Raw genomic sequence first — 21,561 nt, 5'->3', positions numbered from 1 at the left:
TCATTTTAGTCGCCTCTTATGACAGGCAGGAATACCACAGGCCTATTCTAACCCCCAAACCTGCAGGGGGACACCCACATAAATAGCCCATGTCTATGGGCACTAAGGATGGACTGCAACTGTGCCTGACGTTAGCAGAAATTTAGTGAAGGTGGGTAGTGGAGGTAGGGAAGAGGCATGGGGTAGAGAGCAGGAGAGATAGCAGGTTACGGGTGGGTGATGTGAGAGGTGCTAGTGGGAACGTGCAAGGACATTATAAGGGCAGGATAGGGCTGCTAGGTGCAGCATCTGGAGGTTCTCATGGGAGGAGTGGTAAGGGAAGAGGAAAAGGGAGGGCGAAAAGGAGAGGAGAGATGGACGAGGGTGAAAGGGAGAGGAGAGACTGAAGAGGAAAAAGTGACTATATAGAGGTGTTAGCAGGATAGAAAGCATGTGTAGTAGTGGAATGGGAGCAGGGAATAGGACAGGCACGTGGAGTATAGGAACCAGCAAAGGTTGAGGTCATAGGAATTAAGTGTTCCCAACCGTACAATCCTGATGGCACAGGCTATGAAGAAGTCTTTAAAGTGAAGCTTATCATTTGGGTGGCATGTTCAGCAACTGGGCGGTCCAGCCGTTTCTTGGCCACACTTGACCGAGGTCATTCATGCACACAGACTGTTTGTTAGCCAATTGTGCTCATGTACAGGTTGGTTACAACTAAACTTCCACTACTTGAGAGAGGCCCCTTGAAAAATAAGTGATTGTAGAATAATGAAACCTTGTGGAAACATCCGTGCAGACATGAAGAAGAGATACCACGAATAAACCATTGAAAGAAAAACATTTTAATTTTCAGATGAGAAGCTAACATACGTTAACTGCGAACCATGTTTACGTTCCAAGTTAAAAACATCACTCAATGTGATGATCATCTGCATCAACAACAGTCTGGCACTGCACTAAAGATTCAATTTAACAACCGTTCACAGCATTTTTTGAAAGGTGGACTACGGAACGTTCAGCTGTCATGGCACAGCTCATGCACTGCTTGAAGACTGCACATTGCATCCAGCAATTTCAGCCATGACAAAAGTAACTTCTTCAACTATTTCTGGCTAAACTTGCCATTGGCCTCTCCAAGGAGCAACTCAAACTTCCAAATCACGTTGTTCAACTCCGGTGCAGAAACAGCACCTCTTCGTATTTCTGTAATGAGTCAATACTTGTACAGAACAACAGTGCTACTGCTGTTTTGATAAAACAGCTTTATGAGTAAATCACTCCTCACTTTGTCCAGACTCATCTTGACTGTGGACAACTGTAATGCACACTGGTGCTTGTATTTAAACCGTATGTCACCGTACCAGTACCGGTGCTTAACAGCAAGTCATGAAACCATCAGCAATACAAATCCTGCAGTATACAGTCTAAACATCATTCCTAAAAAGTTGGGAACCCATATAGTAAATAGTTTTCCATGTACAGTTGTTCAATTAGTGAAAGTTTAATTAAAACCACCCTGTAAAGTACAGTGCATTGGTTGCAGCTAAACTGGTAGATCACATGACTGATTTCATATGTGGCCCTACTTTTAGTGGGATAGGAGATTTAAGTGACTGGACAGGAATAGGTGGTAGATGTATGGGATGCATAGACTTCGATGCAACAATTCTCCCTACAATGTATACTTTGTTCCCTTAAACCCCCCCCAGACCTCAACCTGTCTGTCCCCTCCCCTGCTCCCACTCTAGTACCAGAACCGTCGTCATCAGGGTTTACAGTCAAGAACATCATGTGCTGCCCGTGATCTTTCACAGGATATTTCTAGCTTCCGCCTATGTTCTCGGACTTATACAATAGCACCAGCAACATGTTAAAAGTGCTGCAGTGCATGTGTTTCCAGTCTGGTACAAATCCAAGTCGACAAGGCACAAAATTAAATATGAATGTTTATTATATGTTGCTTAAATCTGTACCACTTGTCAAACTCTACCAACTCGCTCGCATGGAGCCACCAGATACATGTTGTAAAGTAGCTATCAACATGGAGAGAACAAATCAGGCTCATTGGGAAAACTATCCAATCCATAAGCGCATTCCAGCAGTCAGAAGGTTGAGATTCAGACGAAGCTTCCTCAAGACCACTGCAGCAAGAAAACAATTGTGGATTTCTCAATATGACAATAACTCTGCCTTCAATCTCCCTTCAGAAACCTTCAGACCTGCGCATGAACAGAATCAGCTCATGTGGAGGTCACTGATATTTCTTCAATCTGGAGCTGGAAGATCCAAGAGTACTCTCCAGAAATGGCACTTCCCTGTGGATACCACCAAAGGTGACTGCGGTGAATCACAGATCATGGAGCTCCTTGTGGATTGTCAAATATGCCCTGCATCATGCACAGGAGATCTGCTTGCGACACCGGCTGCAACTGAAATTGCAAGATTTTGTTGAAGAATAGTTTATTTATTTGTAATGGTAATTACCATTACATTAGTAGGACATGTTCTGAGGCATCAAGGGATCACAAATTTAGCATTGGAGGGCAGCATGGAGGGTAAAAATCGTACAGGGAGACCAAGAGATTAATACGCTAAGCAGATTCAGAATGATGTAGGTTGCAGTAAGTACTGGGAGATGAAGAAGCTTGCACAGGATAGGGTAGCATGGAGAGCTGCATCAAACCAGTCTCAGGACTGAATACCACAACAACAACAATTACTATGCGCTGTATTTATTTTCTGAATTAACAATAAAAAAAATATGGTACTACACTAGCTTCCTTCCTTACCCCCACTACCCACCCCAGCTAGATTGCTGCACATGTCAGATGCAATTGGGCATTAGTGCCTAGAAGCAGTGGCCATACTGTGTGTGTGTGTGTGTGTGTGTGTTCTACTTCCAAAGGGCTTTGAAAGTTGAAATGTGATGATGATGATTGTGTGTTTAAAGAGACTAAACTACTGGGTCATCAGTCCATTCTTATTATGAAAGAAACAAACGTAAAAAGTGAAAAAAATGGGGGTCTTGGTTGCTCCAAATATATAAGCAAGTTTTAGAGTTTAAAAGGGTGTGACAGTAGTTGTAACATCATGTTGTTGTTGTTGTGGTCTTCAGTCCTGAGACTGGTTTGATGCAGCTCTCCATGCTACTCTATTCTGTGCAAGCTGCTTCATCTCCCAGTACTTACTGCAACCTACATCCTTCTGAATCTGCTTAGTGTATTCATCTCTTGGTCTCCCTCTACAATTTTTACCCTCCATGCTGCCCTCCAATGCTAAATTTGTGATCCCTTGATGCCTCCGAACATGTCCTACCAACCGATCCCTTCCTCTTGTCTACTTGTGCCACAAACTCCTCTTCTCCCCAACTCTATTCAATACTTCATCATTAGTTATGTGATCTACCCGTCTAATCTTCAGCATTCTTCTGTAGCACTACATTTCAAAAGCTTCTATTCTCTTCTTGTCCAAACTATTTATCGTCCATGTTTCACTTCCATACATGGCTACACTCCATACAAATACTTTCAGAAACGACTTGCTGACACTTAAATCAATACTCGATGTTAACAAATTTTTCTTCTTCAGAAACACTTTCCTTGCCATTGCCAGTCTACATTTTATATCCTCTCTACTTCGACCATCATCAGTTATTTTGCTCCCCAAATAGCAAAACTCCTTTACTACTTTAAGTGTCTCATTTTCTAATCTAATTCCCTCAGCATCACCCAACTTAATTCGACTAGATTCCATTATCCTTGTTTTGCTTTTGTTGATGTTCATCTTGTATCCTCCTTTCAAGACACTGTCCATTCTGTTCAACTGCTCTTCCAAGTCCTTGGCTGTCTCTGACAGAATTACAATGTCAACTGCCATCTGGTTTCTGTACAAATTGTAAATAGCCTTTCGCTCCCTGTATTTTATCCCTGCCACCTTTAGAATTTGAAAGAGAGTATTCCAGTCAACATTGTCAAAATCTTTCTCCAAGTCTACAAATGCTAGAAACATAGGTTTGCCTTTCCTTAATCTTTCTTCTAAGATAAGTCTTAAGGTCAGTATTGCCTCACGTGTTCCAAAATTTCTACGGAATCCAAACTGATCTTCCCTGAGGTCGGCTTCTACCAGTTTTTCCATTCCTCTGTAAAGAATTCGCGTTAGTATTTTGCAGCTGTGACTTACTAAACTGATAGCTCGGTAATTTTCACACCTGTCAACACCTGCTTTCTTTGGGATTGGAATTATTATATTCTTCTTGAAGTCTGAGGGTATTCTGCCTGTCTCATGCATCTTGCTTACCAGATGGTAGAGTTTTGTCAGGACTGGCTCTCCCAAGGCCATCAGTAGTTCCAATGGAATGTTGTCTACTCCCGGGGCCTTGTTTCGACTCAGGTCTTGAGCTAAAAGAAAATAGAGATGAGCCAGGCAGCATCTTGCACAAGAGGGTCTAAAGGCACACCAAGGTAAGGGGTAAAGAAAGTAACCAGGGGTCGGATGGGGGGCACCCGCCAATTGGCCATGAAGGCACCCTCAACAGGAACATGTGCTATTGTCAGTAGACTGCTGCAGCTGCAGTGAAGAGGATCCTCGTGATGCACAAGGAATCCATGCTTATCCGGCACAATACATTGGCTCTTTCCAAGAGGGGTGGAAAGATGTATAGCTGGTCTACCCAGTTTTGGGTGATGCGCAAATGGTCTGAACTGTTGGTTGTGGAATATAATCGAGTGACAAGGGTGAGTAGGCATCTGACAGATCGTCACTGCGTAACTTGCCTGAAGCTGTTGTCATCTAACACACAGTGGTGGTACACTGGCTTCTGTCAGGAGGCTGTCAACAGGGTTCATATGGAGGGCTCCCGATGACAACTGCACACGAATGTGGTGAACAGGGTCCAGCAAGCTCAGCACAGATAGTGCTTCTGACCCAAAGGCAACACCACAATAGTCCAAGCAGGATAAAATAAGTGCTTTGTAAAATCTCAGAAGAAATGTGCGGTCTGTGCCCCACAAGGAGTGACTAAGAACATGGAGGGCATTCAGCTTCTTCATGCAAACTGCCTTGAGCCAGTGAACATGCGGCAACCAGGTTAGTAAGTACCTAGTCACCAAGATGAATTTCTGGGTGCACAAGTACAGTCTGTAGTCAACAAAAATGCATAACTCATGATTTTGCAAGATAAAATTGATAGTCATGATTCAGAGCTCAGTCACTCACTCAGCAGTGCACACTGATACAGAGGCATAGCACAGGCAAAGATCATCCACATACAGTGACACAGAGACCATGGGGTCCACTGCATTTATGATACCATTGATCGTGATAGCAAACAGTGTTGCACTCAGAACTGATCCCCGAGGGACTCCAGTTTCCTGTACATATTGGTTGCCAACAGTTGAACCTATCCAGACCCAAAAAAGTCATAAGGGTAAAAATGAGTAAACTGCCCTGGAAAGCCTACTCATGCAATGTAGGTAGAATGTGATGTCACCAGATGGTATCGTATGCCTTCTGTAGGTCAAAGAACACAGCAATCAGATGTTGGCGATGCGCAAAAGCATTCTGCACTGCAGGTTCCAAATGAACCAGGTGATCTATGGTAGACCGGAAAGCCCAAAGACACTTTGGGATCATGATATACACCCTCCTGCTTCAAGGCACCAACAAAGACAGTGGTTGACCATGCATTCAAATAGCTTACACAGCCCTTTCATCAGAGGGACTAGCCAGTAGTTAGTTCATATATCTGAGTCCTTTCCTGGATTGTGGACTTTTTGCTAGGGAGGACACATCATGTTATCTTGCATGGAGAGTCATTGTCAGATGTAGAAATAATTTCAGGTGTGCCCCAGGGAAGTGTGCTGGAAACCTTGCTGTTCAAGTGGTATAATAATGACCTTGCAGACAATATTAATAGTAAAATCAGGCTTTTTGCAGATGATACAAGTTATCTATAATGTAGTACCATCTCGAAAGAAGCTGCACAACAGTCAGTCAGATCTTGATAAGAGTCCAACATGGTGCACAGATTGGAAACTCACTCTAAATGTTCAAAAATGTAAAACTGTGCACTTCACAAAACAAAAAAGCGTAGTATCCTGTGACTATAATATCAATGAGTCACTGTTGGAATCGGTCAACTCATACACATACCTGGGTGTAACACTTTGTAGGGATATGAAATGGTTGTGGGTTGTGGGTAAATCACGTGGTAGACTTCAGTTTATTGGTAGAGTACTGGAGAAATGTAATCGGTCTACTACAGAGATTGCTTACAAATCACTCATGTGCCGCATCCTTGTATATTGCTCAAGTGTGTGGGACTCGTAGCAGATAGGACTAACAGGGAATATTGAATGTATACAGAGAAATGGTTCAAATGGCTCTAAGCACTATGGGACTTAACATCTGAGGTCATCAGTCCCCTAGACTAAGAACCACTTAAACCTAACTAACCTAATGACATCACACACATCCATGCCTGAGGCAGGATTCGAAACTGCAACCATAGCAGCAGCGCGGTTCCGGACTGAAGTGCCTAGAACCGCTCGGCCACAGCAGCCGGCTACACAGAGAAGAGCAGCACGAATGGTCACAGATTTGTTTAATTAATGGGAGAGTGTCACAGAGATTCTGAAGGAACTGAAATGGCAGAATCTTGGAAACAAGACATAAACTATCCTGAGAAAGTCTATTAACAGGTTTTCAAGAATCGGCTTTAAATTATTACTGTAGGGATGTACTACAACCCCCTAAGTATCGTTCACATAGGGCTTGTGAGGATAAGATTAGAATAATTACTGCACGCACAGCAGTATTCAATCAATTGTTCACAGGAAGAAATCCTGACAACTGGTACAATGGGGCATACCCTCTGCCGTGCACCTCATGGTTGTTGGCAGAGTATAGATGTAGATGTAAAAAAGCGATGAAAAAATGGGAAACAAATTTTACTTTCCAGTTCAAAGGCCTTTAAGAGGATAATTCATATGTGAATATATGAGTAATGTTCAACTGGAAATTCCACAACTCTGCATATATAAAGTCAGTGCTATTTTCTAGAAAAAGTTGAACTGTGACAATTCTTATGAAAATGTGATCAGCAAGTTAGAAAAGTAAATTCTAAACAAACTGAAAATCAAAGCTCACTGGAATTTTTTTCTTACATCTTATTCCAAAGATACATAGTAAAGCCGTCAGCACACGGACTGTGCATCTGAACAATGAGCGTTGAGTGTGGCGAGTTTCTCACGTCGTAGCATGGAATAGTACGTTGGGAAATCTTTCTGAATGTGCAAAGCAGTATATAGCATGGCAGATATTCCGAATGTCGGCTGAACATTGACCAATAAGATGGAAGAATGCCATCTCTGTCACTTGCATGCCACCTCTCCAGAGTCGCAAAACACCATAGTGGCTTCCGGTTACAGCCCATATGTATATATATCATTTATAGGCGCCAGCAAACTGGGGAGCTCTCGAAAACCCTCCGATAATTGTATGATTTGTTGTAATAAAATTACAAGAACCATCATATTCGTTGTAAAAGAATTATTGTAACCTGCATATTATGAGAGTAGGCCATTTGAAATCAACAGCATGCTGATGATCCATTAAGAATGAATTGTTCTCGGTACAATTTGTTATAATTAATTTCAATTAGTAATGTAGCTACAGTTAAAGCTTTCAGGTCATGGTAACAAGCTAATGTCGTGATTAAACATGTGAGGTCATGGTAATGTAATGAGTAGCATTATAGTTTCATTTCATAAATTAGAAGATTTGGTGGTTTGCATCCCACTGATCTCAAATATTTTTTCTTCTATCTTTCGCTTTTTTAATAGGTTCTGATACTTCTTTATTAATTCAACATAAGTACATACTATAATGTTTGATGTAATGTAAATATAAGGGAGTTCTTTTTGAGGGGTGAGTTTGTTCGATTGTCTTAATCTACAGGGCACCTTGCACTACTTGCAGAAAAATATTTTGCCCTTTTTTCTTTTAAGTTTTGTAATTCACATGTAGAGATTCTGCTACTGACAAGGAACAGTGATCAAATAAGAATGACTTTAGGATTTACTAAAAAGTGAGAATGGTCAAATAATTTTTATCTGATCTGGAGAACTATTCTAAATTTGTATCGCACTATTTGTAATGGAACTTACATAAGCTGATGTCCTCGTTGACTGGACTTGATAGTTTCCCTTTTGCCTTATAACATTTTCACAGATATTGAAGATTTTATTTATGTATACTGCATGCAGACCAACATGACTAGCGTATGGACAAGGGAGAAAATTACATTTTAATAGAGCTAATATGGGAATTTTACGCCCATCCATTTCATTAACAGTGTGATTTATGAGCCAGATACAGCTGACAACTGCCGCTGGAGGGCCTCGCTATCACGCATACCACAATGGGGCCCGCATACTGTATGCACACGTCTCATCATTTCTGAGTGTTCAGCAGCGCACTGAAACCTGCATGCTCTTGACGTTCGGCAGCAAGGTCCATGTGCTGATGGCTTTACTTACATTACAAAGTATAATTATCTTACCAAAAAGTTACGGAAATAGCTATCGCTTGTGTCTGTCTGATGCTGTTGAAAAATAATGTCCTGTACTCTTCTGTCCTCACAAATCTTTGCTAGATTCGAGTTCCACTGCTCTAGGAAAGATGATTGGATGTCCAATAGACACAGACGTTGTGGCAAATACAGAAGTTGCTGCAGATGCCTGTAACGCGATTTCAAACCATCTGGACCACCTGCACCATGAAGTAATAGTTGTCGTCTTGAGAAACGAGATTTGACTCGTTCCTCCAGCAAATCCAAAACATGATAATAAGATGTAATACCAAGGAGACAAAGAGGAGTCTGAAAACAAACAAACAATCAAGAAATTTGAAACATACTGCATGGAGACAAAGGATGACACTAAATGATCTTTCATATTCACTTGTGATTGCATAGGATGCTTACAGAAAGAGCCAATAGAAAACAAATCAATTCTATTTTCATTTAAGCCTCCTTTCCCCAGATACTTGATTCTGAACTTTAAAATTATTCTCAACTATGTTGCACATTCCTGTTACCAATGTTCTCTCACTAATTGTCAGACTGAAGGTGAAGAGCAAAAGCACTAAGTATGTAGGATTACAATTTAAAACAACACATACGTTGCCTTGTAAATATTTCTGTTTATTTTAGTTTTCAGTTCACACCTCTGATCTAAACATTATGAAACTTTTAATTTTGTTGTCTCTTAAAAATAATAAATAAAATGTAACATTGAAAAATTAGACCAAACTAATAACAGCCACATTTGTAAACCGCGAAAGCAGTCACTATTTAGCACTTGATAAAACACAAACCATGAGGTAATCTTGGACATATAGCTCAGTACTTACATGTGCTGCCTGTGCAACATCAAAGAGGCTGTATATTAATGACTGATTTTCTCGATTGCAAAACAAATCAAACTCATCAATTACAAATATGACAGATTTTGATCTTTTATTCCCAGACTTCAAACTCTCCAGCAAGAAAGAGAGGTTATCTAGAAAACAAAACAAAATATTTAACAATCTCAAACATCTTATGAAAATCACAGAACTACATCACTCAAAAACATTCATGTCATGCAGTCATGTCAGGTACAGGGGATTCCTCCTCTCGAAAAAATACAGTTTGTCTTAATATTTGTAAAAAGTAGAGGCTGTTGGACATCAACAATCATTAAAATGAATAATGATTGCTTAGAAATTTGTCCAAAATTAGTCGGCAAACAATCTTTTGCCAAAATGACATTGCATTATAAAAAAGTTATATAAAAATGAATCTCTTTCTTTGGGCATCAAAAATACACAAAAAATATTTTCAAATGCCTTGGGAATTATAAAAATCACTCCAAAAGAATGGAACACCCTACTGCTATTGTCCAATCCCCTTCCTTCTCTCAAAAAAATTTCAGTGTGAAAGCTCAAGAAACAGGGCCGTCATGCTTGAATGCTCTAAGTGTACAAAGCCAGAGTACAAGCAGTTCAACAGTGATTTTAAATACTGCCATTACTTAGAAACAGATTAATCTCCTGGAAATGCTTAAGTGTCCAGCACAAAAGTCTTTGGGAGGCAGAGAAAGGCACTCATGGCTGCATGTTCACTGCTGGTTTTTAAAACTGCAACAACATGAAAGTAGCAAAGCAATAATGTCAAATTGGCCTGAAATTTACTGTAGGCTTGGACAGAAAAAACTATTAGCATTTTAGTGCAACCACACATGATAGATAGGAGTAACATCTTCAACATAATGTATGTAAGGAAAGATTACACAGCAGGTTTCTCATTCAGATTTGCTTTGTCTTTTATCCTTGTTTGTTTCCTGGGAAAAAAGAAAGAAAAAAAAAAGAAGAGGAAGAAGTTGAAGTGATCATCTCATTTGTATAATACGTAACTTATTCAGTGTTCTTATAAACTACATTTTGTGTTATGCTTTCAGGAATAATTTTAGGTCTTGCACAACATGTGAACGCACCATGTATAGTTGTCCATGCCAGATAAATGATTCTTTTAAATTCACTCAGCAGCACTGGAACGTTTGCCATTGTGCTTTATTGATAAACTGTACACGAATTGTACCATGAATTGGAACCTCTTAAAGATGAATAGTAATTTAGTTGAAATGAACGGAATTTTCTGTATGATTACTGACTTGCCTTTCTTTTCTGGTTAAGATTTCCACTTCTGTGATGTTAATTAGAAGCTTTTCTGGTGGGGCCACAGTGGGAATATTATGCAAATCTGTTGGAAAGTTTACACACTCATCATTATGCCAATGGATTAAATATATTTTCTTCCCTTGTTGTTGTAGTCTTTGGTCCCAATACTGGTTTGATGCAGCTCTCCATGCAACTCTATCTGTGTAACGCTTTTCATCTCTGAATAACTACTGCAACCTACATGTTCTGAATCTGCTTACTTTATTCATCTCTTTGTCTCCCCCTACAATTTTTACCCCCCACACTTCCCTCCAGTACTAAATTGTGATCCCTTGATGTCTCAAAACGTGTCCTATCAACTGATCCCTTCTTCTAGTCAGGTTGCGTCACAAATTTCTTTTCTCCCCAATTCTATTCAGTACCTCCTCATTAGTTACATGATGTACCCATCTAATCTTCAGCATTCTTATGTAGCACCACATTTCAGAAGCTCCCATTCTCTTCTTCTCTAAACTGTTTATCATCTATGTTTCACTTCCGTATATGGCTATAGTCCATATAAATACTTTCAGAAAGGCAACTGCTATCCAAGAATAAATACTTGACTCCCTGCAACATTCTGTGTCATCCTGCACCACTGGTTGGAGACTAGCACCAGCCCGACTAGGGAATTACTGTCCCATGTGTAAGGCTGCCATTAACACCACAAAACAAACAGCTGCAACTGGAGTGGTACCATGACTGGGAAGCATGGACAACGGACGAATGGTGTTGCACTGTATTCAGTGATAAATCACAGTCCTGTACTACCCCAGATGGCCACCATCAGCGACCTGCAAGAGGTCCAATTCTTCCAATGTTTTGGAGAGGCACAGCTGCACTACTTCTGACGTCCAAGTGTGGGAATTCATAGAGTATGACTTAAGGCCACAGCTGGTAGTCACTAAAGGAACTTTGAGAGTACAACGGTATGTCACAGACATCTGACTGGATGCATTACTTCTCATGTGACGGTACTGTGGTGCCATTTTTAAATAGGACAATGTTCATCCACACATGGCATACATCTCCATGTACTGCCTGTGTGGCACTCAGATACTTCTGTGTCCAGCAAAATCCTCAAATGTGTCTCCACCAGAACATGTGTGGTGCCAGCTTGGACATCAACTCCCTCCCACTACCAGTCTCTATCACATCAAGTACCAGTTCCAACAGTTGCGAGACAGCTTGCCCCAGGAGATGATACATCAGATTTATGAAATCCTTTCCAACCAAATCAGTGCAGGCATCCAGGGGAGAGGGGGTGCAATATCATACTGGTAAATGGGGTCACACTGCCAAGTTATACGTCAAGTTTGTAACGACTACAGTAAGATCACGTACTTTCTCAAACTGTAAAGTTAAATTTTGTTTCCTCCTCCACTTCTGGGTGCTTCAGTATTATTATTATTATTGGTCAGGCAGCATATCTCGGATATGATGTGTTCACTATGCTGTCAGAGTATCGCACATAAATTTCTTATAACCTACAGGGTGTCTACGTGGACAAGAAAAAAAAATTCCTGGATTTTTCCCGGATTTCCCGGTTAAAAACATAATTTCTCCTGGATGAAATTACGTATAAAGCGAGTGAAAATACATCCGTGTTAAGTAACAGTATGCTTTCCCTTGGAGCTGTAAAACCTATCAGTCCTTTGAATTGAAAAGGTCTTATACCGGCGGAGGATGTCCCAGCACTTTAGGAAACGAAACCCAGGAAAAACAATGTGTTTGGAAAGTTGTTTGATGCGGGACAATATGCACAGAGTTTATTTTAGTATTGCGAAAGTATATACACAAATTCCACAAATTACAGCACGGTAGCTTCCGAAACTCTAAAATAGAGATTGTGTTGAGCGATGCACTTGTCAGCTAGTCATAGCTCATGTCACGTGATCTCGCTAGCGAATGACGGCAGTTATTCAGAGCACGAGGCCTACGAGAAACACAGGCTGCGGCGCGTACGTTACGAAGGTAGGCCGAGCTCGCTCAAATCAGCCAAGTGCGTTTCTACAACGGTTAACTCGTAAGTAGATGTGTACGTACGAACGAGAATTGCATCGTCTATTGGCATCCACTGTTATTAGTCCTACAATGATAGGAAGTCCGCAGGCCTACTAACAGGCTCTAATTTGGCACTTAAAATCGTGCCAAAATGATTATCAGTTGCGTAGAAAAGTCGAGGTGTTCTGGCATGAAAAGACTTGATATTGCTCAGTAACACATTATGCACATTTTTTTGAAGGTCAATTACACTTTTTGCCACCGATCGCATAATTTTTTATCTATGTAAGAACAACATTAAATATGAAAACTAACTTGAAGCTCAGTCTTTTTTTAGCGTGTAATACACGTTAAGTCATATCAAATACAAAAGTGCCGGTAAAATTTTAAATAGTGGCATAAATGACTTATCTTCTGGGCCCGACATTTTTCAAATGGCTGATCCTCAAAGTGTTACGTTTTGAATGAGAGTTATAATGCCCTGTGATTTAAGAAATTCACTGCACATTCTCACACGTAACATAAATCATCTTGTGTGGAAATTTCCTTTGAAAGTAACGCATTTCAAGCCACTATTCGTAATATTTTCTGGTGATCTGTTAGAAATGTAAACAATTGTGACGTCACGCACATCGAATGCACGTTTGTTGTTACGGACGTACTGCATAATCGTTGACCTAAAGTCTTTGACACTTTTCGGTGTCGGCAAACTGGTCTGTGCATTGTGTAAATTACCCATTTTCTATGCAACTAAACTTTTATTTTGGTGTTATTCTCTGATTTATGTTTCATTGCTGCAGTATTATTCAGCAGTAGTGGACTAAAGTTCTTTGTCAGAGTATCAGATCTTACACGTCAAACCTACAAAACTTTAACTGGAATCTAAAACAATGAAAAATCCCGGAATTCTAATAAATTCCCGGGTTTTTCCCGGATGAAAAAATTCCCGGGTTTTTCCCGGATCTCCCGGGCCGTATACACCCTGTACCTATTAGATTACTCCAGCATTACCCCTATTTGATTTCATATTGATAACCTTGTATTCATCAGACCGTAAGTCATGTACTTCCTACTGCCACACTTCACTAATTCCCACTATATCTACACTGAAGAGCCAAAGAAACTGGTACACCTGCCTAGTATCGTGTAGGGCCCCTGAGAGCACGCAGAAGTGCCACAAAATAGATTGGCATGGACTCTACTAATGTCTGAAGTAGTGCTGGAGGAAGCTTACACCATGAATCCTGCAGGGCTGTCCATAAATCTGTAAGAGTACGAGAGGATGGAGATCTCTTCTGAACAGCAAGTTGCAAGGCATCCCAGATATGCTCAATAATGTTCGTGTCTGGGGAGTTTTGTGACCAGTGGAAGTGTTTAAACTCAGAAGAGTGTTCCTGGAACCATTCTGTAGTAATTCTGGCTGTGTGGGGTGTCGCACTCTCCTGTTGGAATTTTCCAAGTCCATCAGAAAGAACAATCGACATGAATGAATGCAGGTGATCAGAAAGGATGCTTACGTATGTGTCGCCTGTCAGAGTCGTATCTGGATGTACTGGGGGTCCCCATGTCACTCTAACTGCACATGTCCCACATCATTACAGAGCCTCCACCAGCTTGAACAGTCCCCTGCTGACATGCAAGGTCCATGGATTCATGGTGTAGTCTCCATACCCGTACACATCCATCCGCTCGATAATATTCAAAACAAGACTCATCCAACCAGGAAACATGTTTCCAGTCATCAACAGTCCAGTGTCGGTGTTGATGGGCCCAGGCGAGGTGTAAAGCTTTGTGTCGTGCAGTCATCTACGGTACACGAGTGGGCCTTTGGCTCCGAAAGCCCATACTGATGATGTTTCATTGAAAGGTTTGCACACTGGCACTTGATGGCCCAGCACTGAAATCTGCAGCAATTTACAGACAAGTTGCACTTCTGTCACACTGAATGAGTCCCTTCAGTTCCATTCTTGCAGGATCTTTTTCCGGCTGCAGTGATGTTGGAGATTTGATGTTTTACTGGATTCCTGATTTTCGTGGTACACTCTTGAAAGGGTCGTTGGGAAAATCGCCACTTCATCGCTATCTCGGAGATGCTGTGTCCCATCGCTCATGCGCTGATGATAACACCATGTTCAAACTCACTTAAATCTTGATAGCCCACCATTGTAGCAGCAGTAACCGATCTAACAATTGGCCAGACACTTGTCTTATATAGGCACTGCCGATTGCATCGCAGTATTCTGCCTGTTTACATCTCTGTGTATTTGAATATGGATATCTATAAGACATACAGTTGCGCTGCATTGCCTTAGCAGATATATGTCTGTAGTTTCCTCTTGCTTTCGGCCGTCTGCCAACATGGCAAGGCTATGCTGACTAGTGTTACTAGTGCAGATCAGTAATCACCCTATCATCTGGGCTGCAACTGCTGAAAAGACAGCTGCCTCTCCATGAATATCCCTCCAATGTGGTTGCACCTGTGGTACAGCTATCTGCATTACTGAAGAATGCACACCATTTCTGTAAGGTCCATGTTTGATTGGGAGTGATTTACCTACACACATAAATGATTCAGTAGATACCATATGCAACAATCTGGTACTATTTGAAAATGATACTGGTGTGTATGAAAAAGCCTTGTGGCTGAAAGAATTTAAGATGATTCAGAATGACTTGGACAAAATTTCTATATTGCACAATTAATTGCCGTTTGCTCCAAATGTCCATAAATTTAAGTTAATGATGATTATAATGAGAAACATTCCTACTGTATTTAAACACTCAACTCAGTATGTTGATGAAATATCTAACAAGGAAACATCACCATCTCAAGTGGGAAAAAGCACACTTTCAAGATATAAACTCCAGAAATTGAACCATGCGAAAATATGGGCCATAATTCTGATAATACACACTATGAGGAATCCAAAGCATGGCTTTTAAATTTTACATGAACCGATAGTTTGTCACTTGCTCCAGCCCAATGCAGCCGCCAAATATGGTGCAAAGTATTGTACACTGGAGTGAGTGAGAGGTTTATGAAATAATTCTGTGACATGCTTTGCTCATTATATTAAAATGTGGTTTTTATCCTGTAGCTTATGCCAGAGATCTCTTTTCTTTGAATATACAGGATGTTTATAAATGAATATTGGGGTTTTAAAACTTTATAATATTTATTACATTATACTTACAGTTATAAATGATATGTCAAATGAAAGAGCAACTCAAACAGTTGTTTGGCACCAGTGGGCATGCGCAGCGCGCAATGTTTCCACCGCAATCCGCTAGAATTGGTTGAACTTCACTGCACCCAAGCACTGGATAGGCCGCAAGGGGCCCAATGACAGGGCTTGCATTGCATGGCCTCCACGTTCACCCGACCTAGCGCCATGTGATTTATTTTCTTTGAGATTTCATCAAGGATCGTGTGTACGTGCCTCTGCTACCAGCAGACCTCCCTGAATTAAGAAACCGGATTGAAGCACCTGTTGCTACAATCACTGAAGACACATTTATCACTGTTTGGGAAGAACTCGGCTATAGAATTGATGTGTGCCATGTGACAAATGGTGCTCACATTGAACATTTATAAGGTTCTTGGTAAAACTGTTCGAGTTGCTCTTTCATTTGATATATCATTTATAACTGTAAGTTTAATATAATAAATATTATAAAGTGTTAAAACCCCAATATTCATTTATAAACATCCTGTATTTATGTTGTAATTCATAAATGCAGTGTAAATGAATGAAACTAAGAGTGTGACATTAAAGAAACAGTGGAGCTCTATTTAATTATTAACTCCACTGTTGTCATTATTTTCTTTGGATTTTAGAGTCGGCAATGTTAATTTAAGGTACAAATGCAGGAGATGTGCTGTTTCTTCACTGTGACTGCTATCATTACATTTTAAATAAAAAATAATTTACTTCATTTAATAATAATTCTGCAGTTACTTAGGTTTACTAATTTGGCTTGTGAAGCATATCTATATCTGCAGAATATCAATACAAGAATATTGTTAACACTGTCTGGACATTATGTAGAAAGCTCACTTACTTGTCTTTATTTCACATAGAATAATGTACGTTCTTGAGCAAGACTTCATAATATGTGCAGCACATATGTCCACCTCCCTGTCCTCTTCCCTATGCTCACGAATAGGAACGCTTGGTTGTTATTTCACTGTACAGTACTTCGAGCTCAGGTATGAAGCGGCTGCAGTTGGGTGGAGTAATTGACAATCAACCAGGCTGATGGACGCGAAATTTAAAAGCTGTACATAAAGAATGACACAACAGCATACTATCAGACTTTTTACCCAAACTTTCAAGCAGCATCAACTGCCAGGGCTGATACCTTTCACCTGCACTTTTTGTTCGTTAAAATATCAGGTCAAGTTGGAGATCTTTCTTCGTAAGTGTAACACTGCAAATCAAAACTGTATGGTATGAGCACGTACAAGATTGTTGAGGAAGGCAAATGCCTGCATTTGGTTTATTGAGAGAATTAAGGCCAAGTATAATGCACATTCTCAAGGACTGCCAAGTGTTTGGGATCCCATGAAACTGATTTAAAGGAAGGCTATTAGGCAAAATCAAATGATGGAAACTCCAGGTTGGAATGCCAACAACATTAGGAAAAATTGCACACACACACACACACCACCAGCATTTCGGTGCATTAGGTGTACTGGCTTCTCTCTCTCTCTCTCTCTCTCTCTCTCTCTCTCTCTCTCTCTCTGTGTGTGTGTGTGTGTGTGTGTGTGTGTGTGTGTGTGTGTGTGTGTGTGTGTTTTATTTGCTGAAGGAAACTTCGGCCGAACACTATAATGTGTAACAGTCTTCTCACTGTGCCTATTTGCACTTCTATGGTTTATGTTTACGGTGAGTAACAATCTATCCTGTTCCTAATATTGTTGATTTAAAGGGAACCTTTAAGGCAAGTGTTCTGCTAGATGTGTTACTTACAAGTGTGATAAATATCAGTATACCATGCAAAGGCTCAGTAAATATAAATGATTTTTTTTCTTGAAAAACTATTTACAAAGTCTAGATACCCAGCAATTTAGACAGTCTCCAGAATGCTTTTACTATCTCTAGTTTTAATTTTGGGTAAGGACTCTGTAATGACAAGACAATACAAGAAATAACAAGGCTCTCACAGTGACCTACAATTATTTTTCCTTGCACCACCTGAGTGTAAAATGGAAAGCTGCCAACAGTGCTCCACGCACCCTCTGTCATGCACTATAAAACCCCTATTACACACTGCGCGTAAACCATACACCTATGAACCTGCACCCCAAACGTGCATATTTGGAACTACATGCTGGTTGACATACACCTATTACACCATCCACGCAGGATATACCTGATGCACAAGCGCAGTAGGCAGTAATAACGTGCAAAACCCATATAGAACCGTCTGCTCTCTCGTAAAGTTGTTTGTTCTATGGCGCAAAACACAAGGGGGACCGTGTGACACATTGGAATATCATTCATTCAAATTATTTATGGGAGCTCAAGGTTTCTATTTAATAAGAAATTGATTTTTATCATTATTTATGAAGTAATTATTATTCTATTATGTAGGTTACTACTGTTCTGAATTACAGACTCTACAGTTAGTTTTGTATTATGACACTTGGTTACACAGGTACATGTATACCAAAATTTACATTTTGCACATGGAGGACCCACTTGTTTTTGGAGATATTGCCCTGGCAGTGACAGTAAATCTTCGGATTACAGCAGAACGACGATGAAAACAAAAAGCCGGACGTTGTTGAGTTCGACCCTGGCTGAAAAGAAGGAACAAAGGCAGAAGATTACATTGCTTATGAAAAAAGTGAGGCCCAAAGATCTACAAGAATTTTGGAACTTCGTGAGGATGGACATGGCCTGTTTCGAGAAGCTGCTGTCTATGATAGACGATGGAATTAGTAAGTGTGACACAGTCACGAGGGAGACTGTCTCACCTTCTTGAAAGTAAGAATTAAATCATATGTTTATATGTTTTGTGATCATACCAGCCTAGATCACTGATAAAATACCAGTACATGCCCTGTTAAGTTGCAGACTGGTCATAACATTACATTTCCCAGCAACTGGGGAATCTTTTCGAGTCTGGCTTTTAGCCACAGAATAGCACAGCCCACCATTTCAAAAGTTGTTGTGGGTGTATGCACTGCAGTTTGCAACACTTTAAAGGACCAATACTTAAAAGTGCACTTGTCTTATTTTTCTAAGTTTGGAAAATTGAATGCAATGTGCTACTCAGAGTTTCACAGACCTTGTCTGTCGCACTGGGTGAAACTGCACAGACCTTCTCACCATCACTGGCTGTTTCACTTTTCTGACATGCTAAAATAAAGCAAGAGATGCAATCAAATCAAACATGAACTTTCGTAAGCTAAGGCATTACAACGCAAATCGAAAATCACTATGTGGTGTTAAATGCATATTGCTTAGAAAGAAACAATTGCCAGCATATCGTATTATGATACAGCAGGTGTGTACGGACATCTTTCCTTGTTGTATGCCTGAATTTAGACGCTTAACTTATCTTTGCACCATTTCATTTCTAAAATACGAAGTAATCAAAAGAAAAAATGTTTTCACAAACAGTTAGTATAAAAGAAAGTCTACTGGGGAAAACCTACTTACTGAAAATAACGCGGAAAATCCTCAGAACAAAAATCTGAAATTAGCTACTAGCCGCCGAGCTATAAGCAATTAATAAGCAGAAATTACTGCAGTACCCCCTTCTCTGCATGCGCGGGTCATCGCTACCTAGTGCGCATGCGCAGACTTGACAGCAGTTTAGATATGCTCTATATTCTGGTGCGCACATAATGTGTCTGCTAGTTTTCATAGTTTCACCCGTTCTACCACTAGATGGCTGTAGTGCTAGACCAATACCATTCGCTGCAGACTCTGTCGTGCAATACCCGTTTAATGGACTGAGGAGTATGCAGGTAAATGTATCCAATCACTGCAAACCTTACTTTCACCTGTCAGAACTCTCTCTTCCCATCGTACATTCCTGCTGTCTATTTCCCTAATCAATTTTTTTTGGAAACTTAATACCAGCATTTCTTTCCTCTGTGGATCCTGGAAGTATATTTGTAAATGTTTGCATACCCACAGTACAAGAATTTACAGTTGTGTATCTGTTCCCTGCCAACACTCAATCAGTTCACACAAAGTTAAGAAGCTAAAGATTAGATGGAAAATTGTGACTTCTATTCCAGCATAACAGCTGAAAGAACAATACAGAAAATTTGAATGAAATGTTACTGTCAAATTATATTTGAATTACAAGACTGAATTAATCTTCAGACCTTACCTTAACAAGGTCTAATATTAAATACTGCCAACAGACACATATGTAAGCAAAATTATTCAGATTGAGTGAGGAACACTAGAAACAGTTTTGTATAAGTGTCCGAGAACTGACGATGCACCTGTGTCGCATGTTCCTCATGGTCAAGTACTACAGTAGTTTATTTTCAGTAATGTTTGGGTTTTTGTGATATATTTCTGGAAGAACTGAGAAAGACTCCGGTATGAGAGATGAGAGGAATTCCTTAAATGCCTGGAGGGGTTGGTTTTGGAGAAGAGGAGGAAGGCTGCTTTGTGATTTGGGTTGGAACTGTTCTCGGCAGGATTTGATATTCAGTCTGCTGATTATTGGTTGGCATTAGGTGGTTAAGTGGTATCTCCAGATGAGATTACAGGTGAATGAGGAGATCTTTGACTAGACATCCCCTTCCCCAAAACTGAATGCCCTAATCCTCAACTAATCACACAGAATATAAGGGAGACAGGATCTCATTTCAAGGTTTGACTTGAGAACAGCATATGAATGCCCTACTCCTCAACTAATTACACAGAATATAAGGGAAACAGGATCTCACTACCAATGCGATCTCGCTTCACACAAGTTTCCCCACATACATGCAGCCTCTCAATTCTATAATGCTATCTCTTTTATCTGTGTGTTCTGGATTCATGGTGAAAAAGAACTCCTGCAAGAGCTGAACACCCTATCTCAACTTCACATGTTCTTTTCCAAATTCAAAGCTACCTTTCTTCATGTTAACTTGTACACCACTGATGCTCCCATCCAAATTGTATCTATATAAAAGTAAGCAACACACCTTAACAGCCACCATGACTTTCAAATCAAAAGCTCCTGTCCCTATGGGCTAGGCACCTACAACATAGAAATTTGCTCCGCCACCAAATCTCTCACAAATACTCTCTATAGTAAGCCATTCCTCTCCCGCAACTACTCCACATATCTTAATTCACAAACAAATCTCGTGAGCTGTATCCTCACCTCACCCTCTGAATAATACAGCTCCTGGGTGGATTATGGCTCAGAAGTATACCACTTGTCATCCAGTACTACCCAGAATTTCAACGCCTCAATAAATCACTCTGCCATGGCTATGCTGCTGTTCTCAAGTCAAACACTGAAATGAGATCCTGCTCCCTTATATTCTTCCCACACCAATACACCTTCCATCATCTTCCTAGCTTCCACAACAACCTAGTCAAATCATTATCCCTACCACAAAATTCCATTCCTTGTAATTGTCACCACTGTAAAATCTGCTCCATTCACCCACCAAATGCCACCTACTCCAGTTTATCACTAGTAAATCTTGGTGATGGTGGTGGTGGAAATGGTGTGCATGTGTGTGTGTGTGTGTGTGTGTGGGGGGGGGGGGGGGGGGGGGGGGGCTTGCAGCATCCATCAAAAAGTCAGGAATCCCCTATTACTTCGTTGCAGCTTGCCACT

General features: G+C 40.5%; 1 protein-coding gene across 1 annotated transcript in view; it reads right to left on the bottom strand.

Annotated features, from left to right (window-relative positions):
* LOC124589684 (origin recognition complex subunit 4) overlaps positions 1–21,561 on the bottom strand; it is a 96,679-nt gene that overhangs the window by 66,860 nt on the left and 8,258 nt on the right. Inside the window, exons 4-5 of the mRNA XM_047131580.1 lie at positions 9,397–9,545; positions 8,546–8,863 (exon numbers count right to left, since the gene is read on the bottom strand). Coding sequence (XP_046987536.1) covers positions 8,546–8,863; positions 9,397–9,545 — 467 coding nt within the window. The remainder of the gene's footprint in view (positions 1–8,545; positions 8,864–9,396; positions 9,546–21,561) is intronic.

Source organism: Schistocerca americana, chromosome 2 (assembly GCF_021461395.2).
Source record: "Schistocerca americana isolate TAMUIC-IGC-003095 chromosome 2, iqSchAmer2.1, whole genome shotgun sequence".
Taxonomy (NCBI): domain Eukaryota; kingdom Metazoa; phylum Arthropoda; class Insecta; order Orthoptera; family Acrididae; genus Schistocerca; species Schistocerca americana.
Note: the sequence above shows the minus strand (reverse complement) of the source record. Positions and strands in the feature narration are given on the sequence as shown.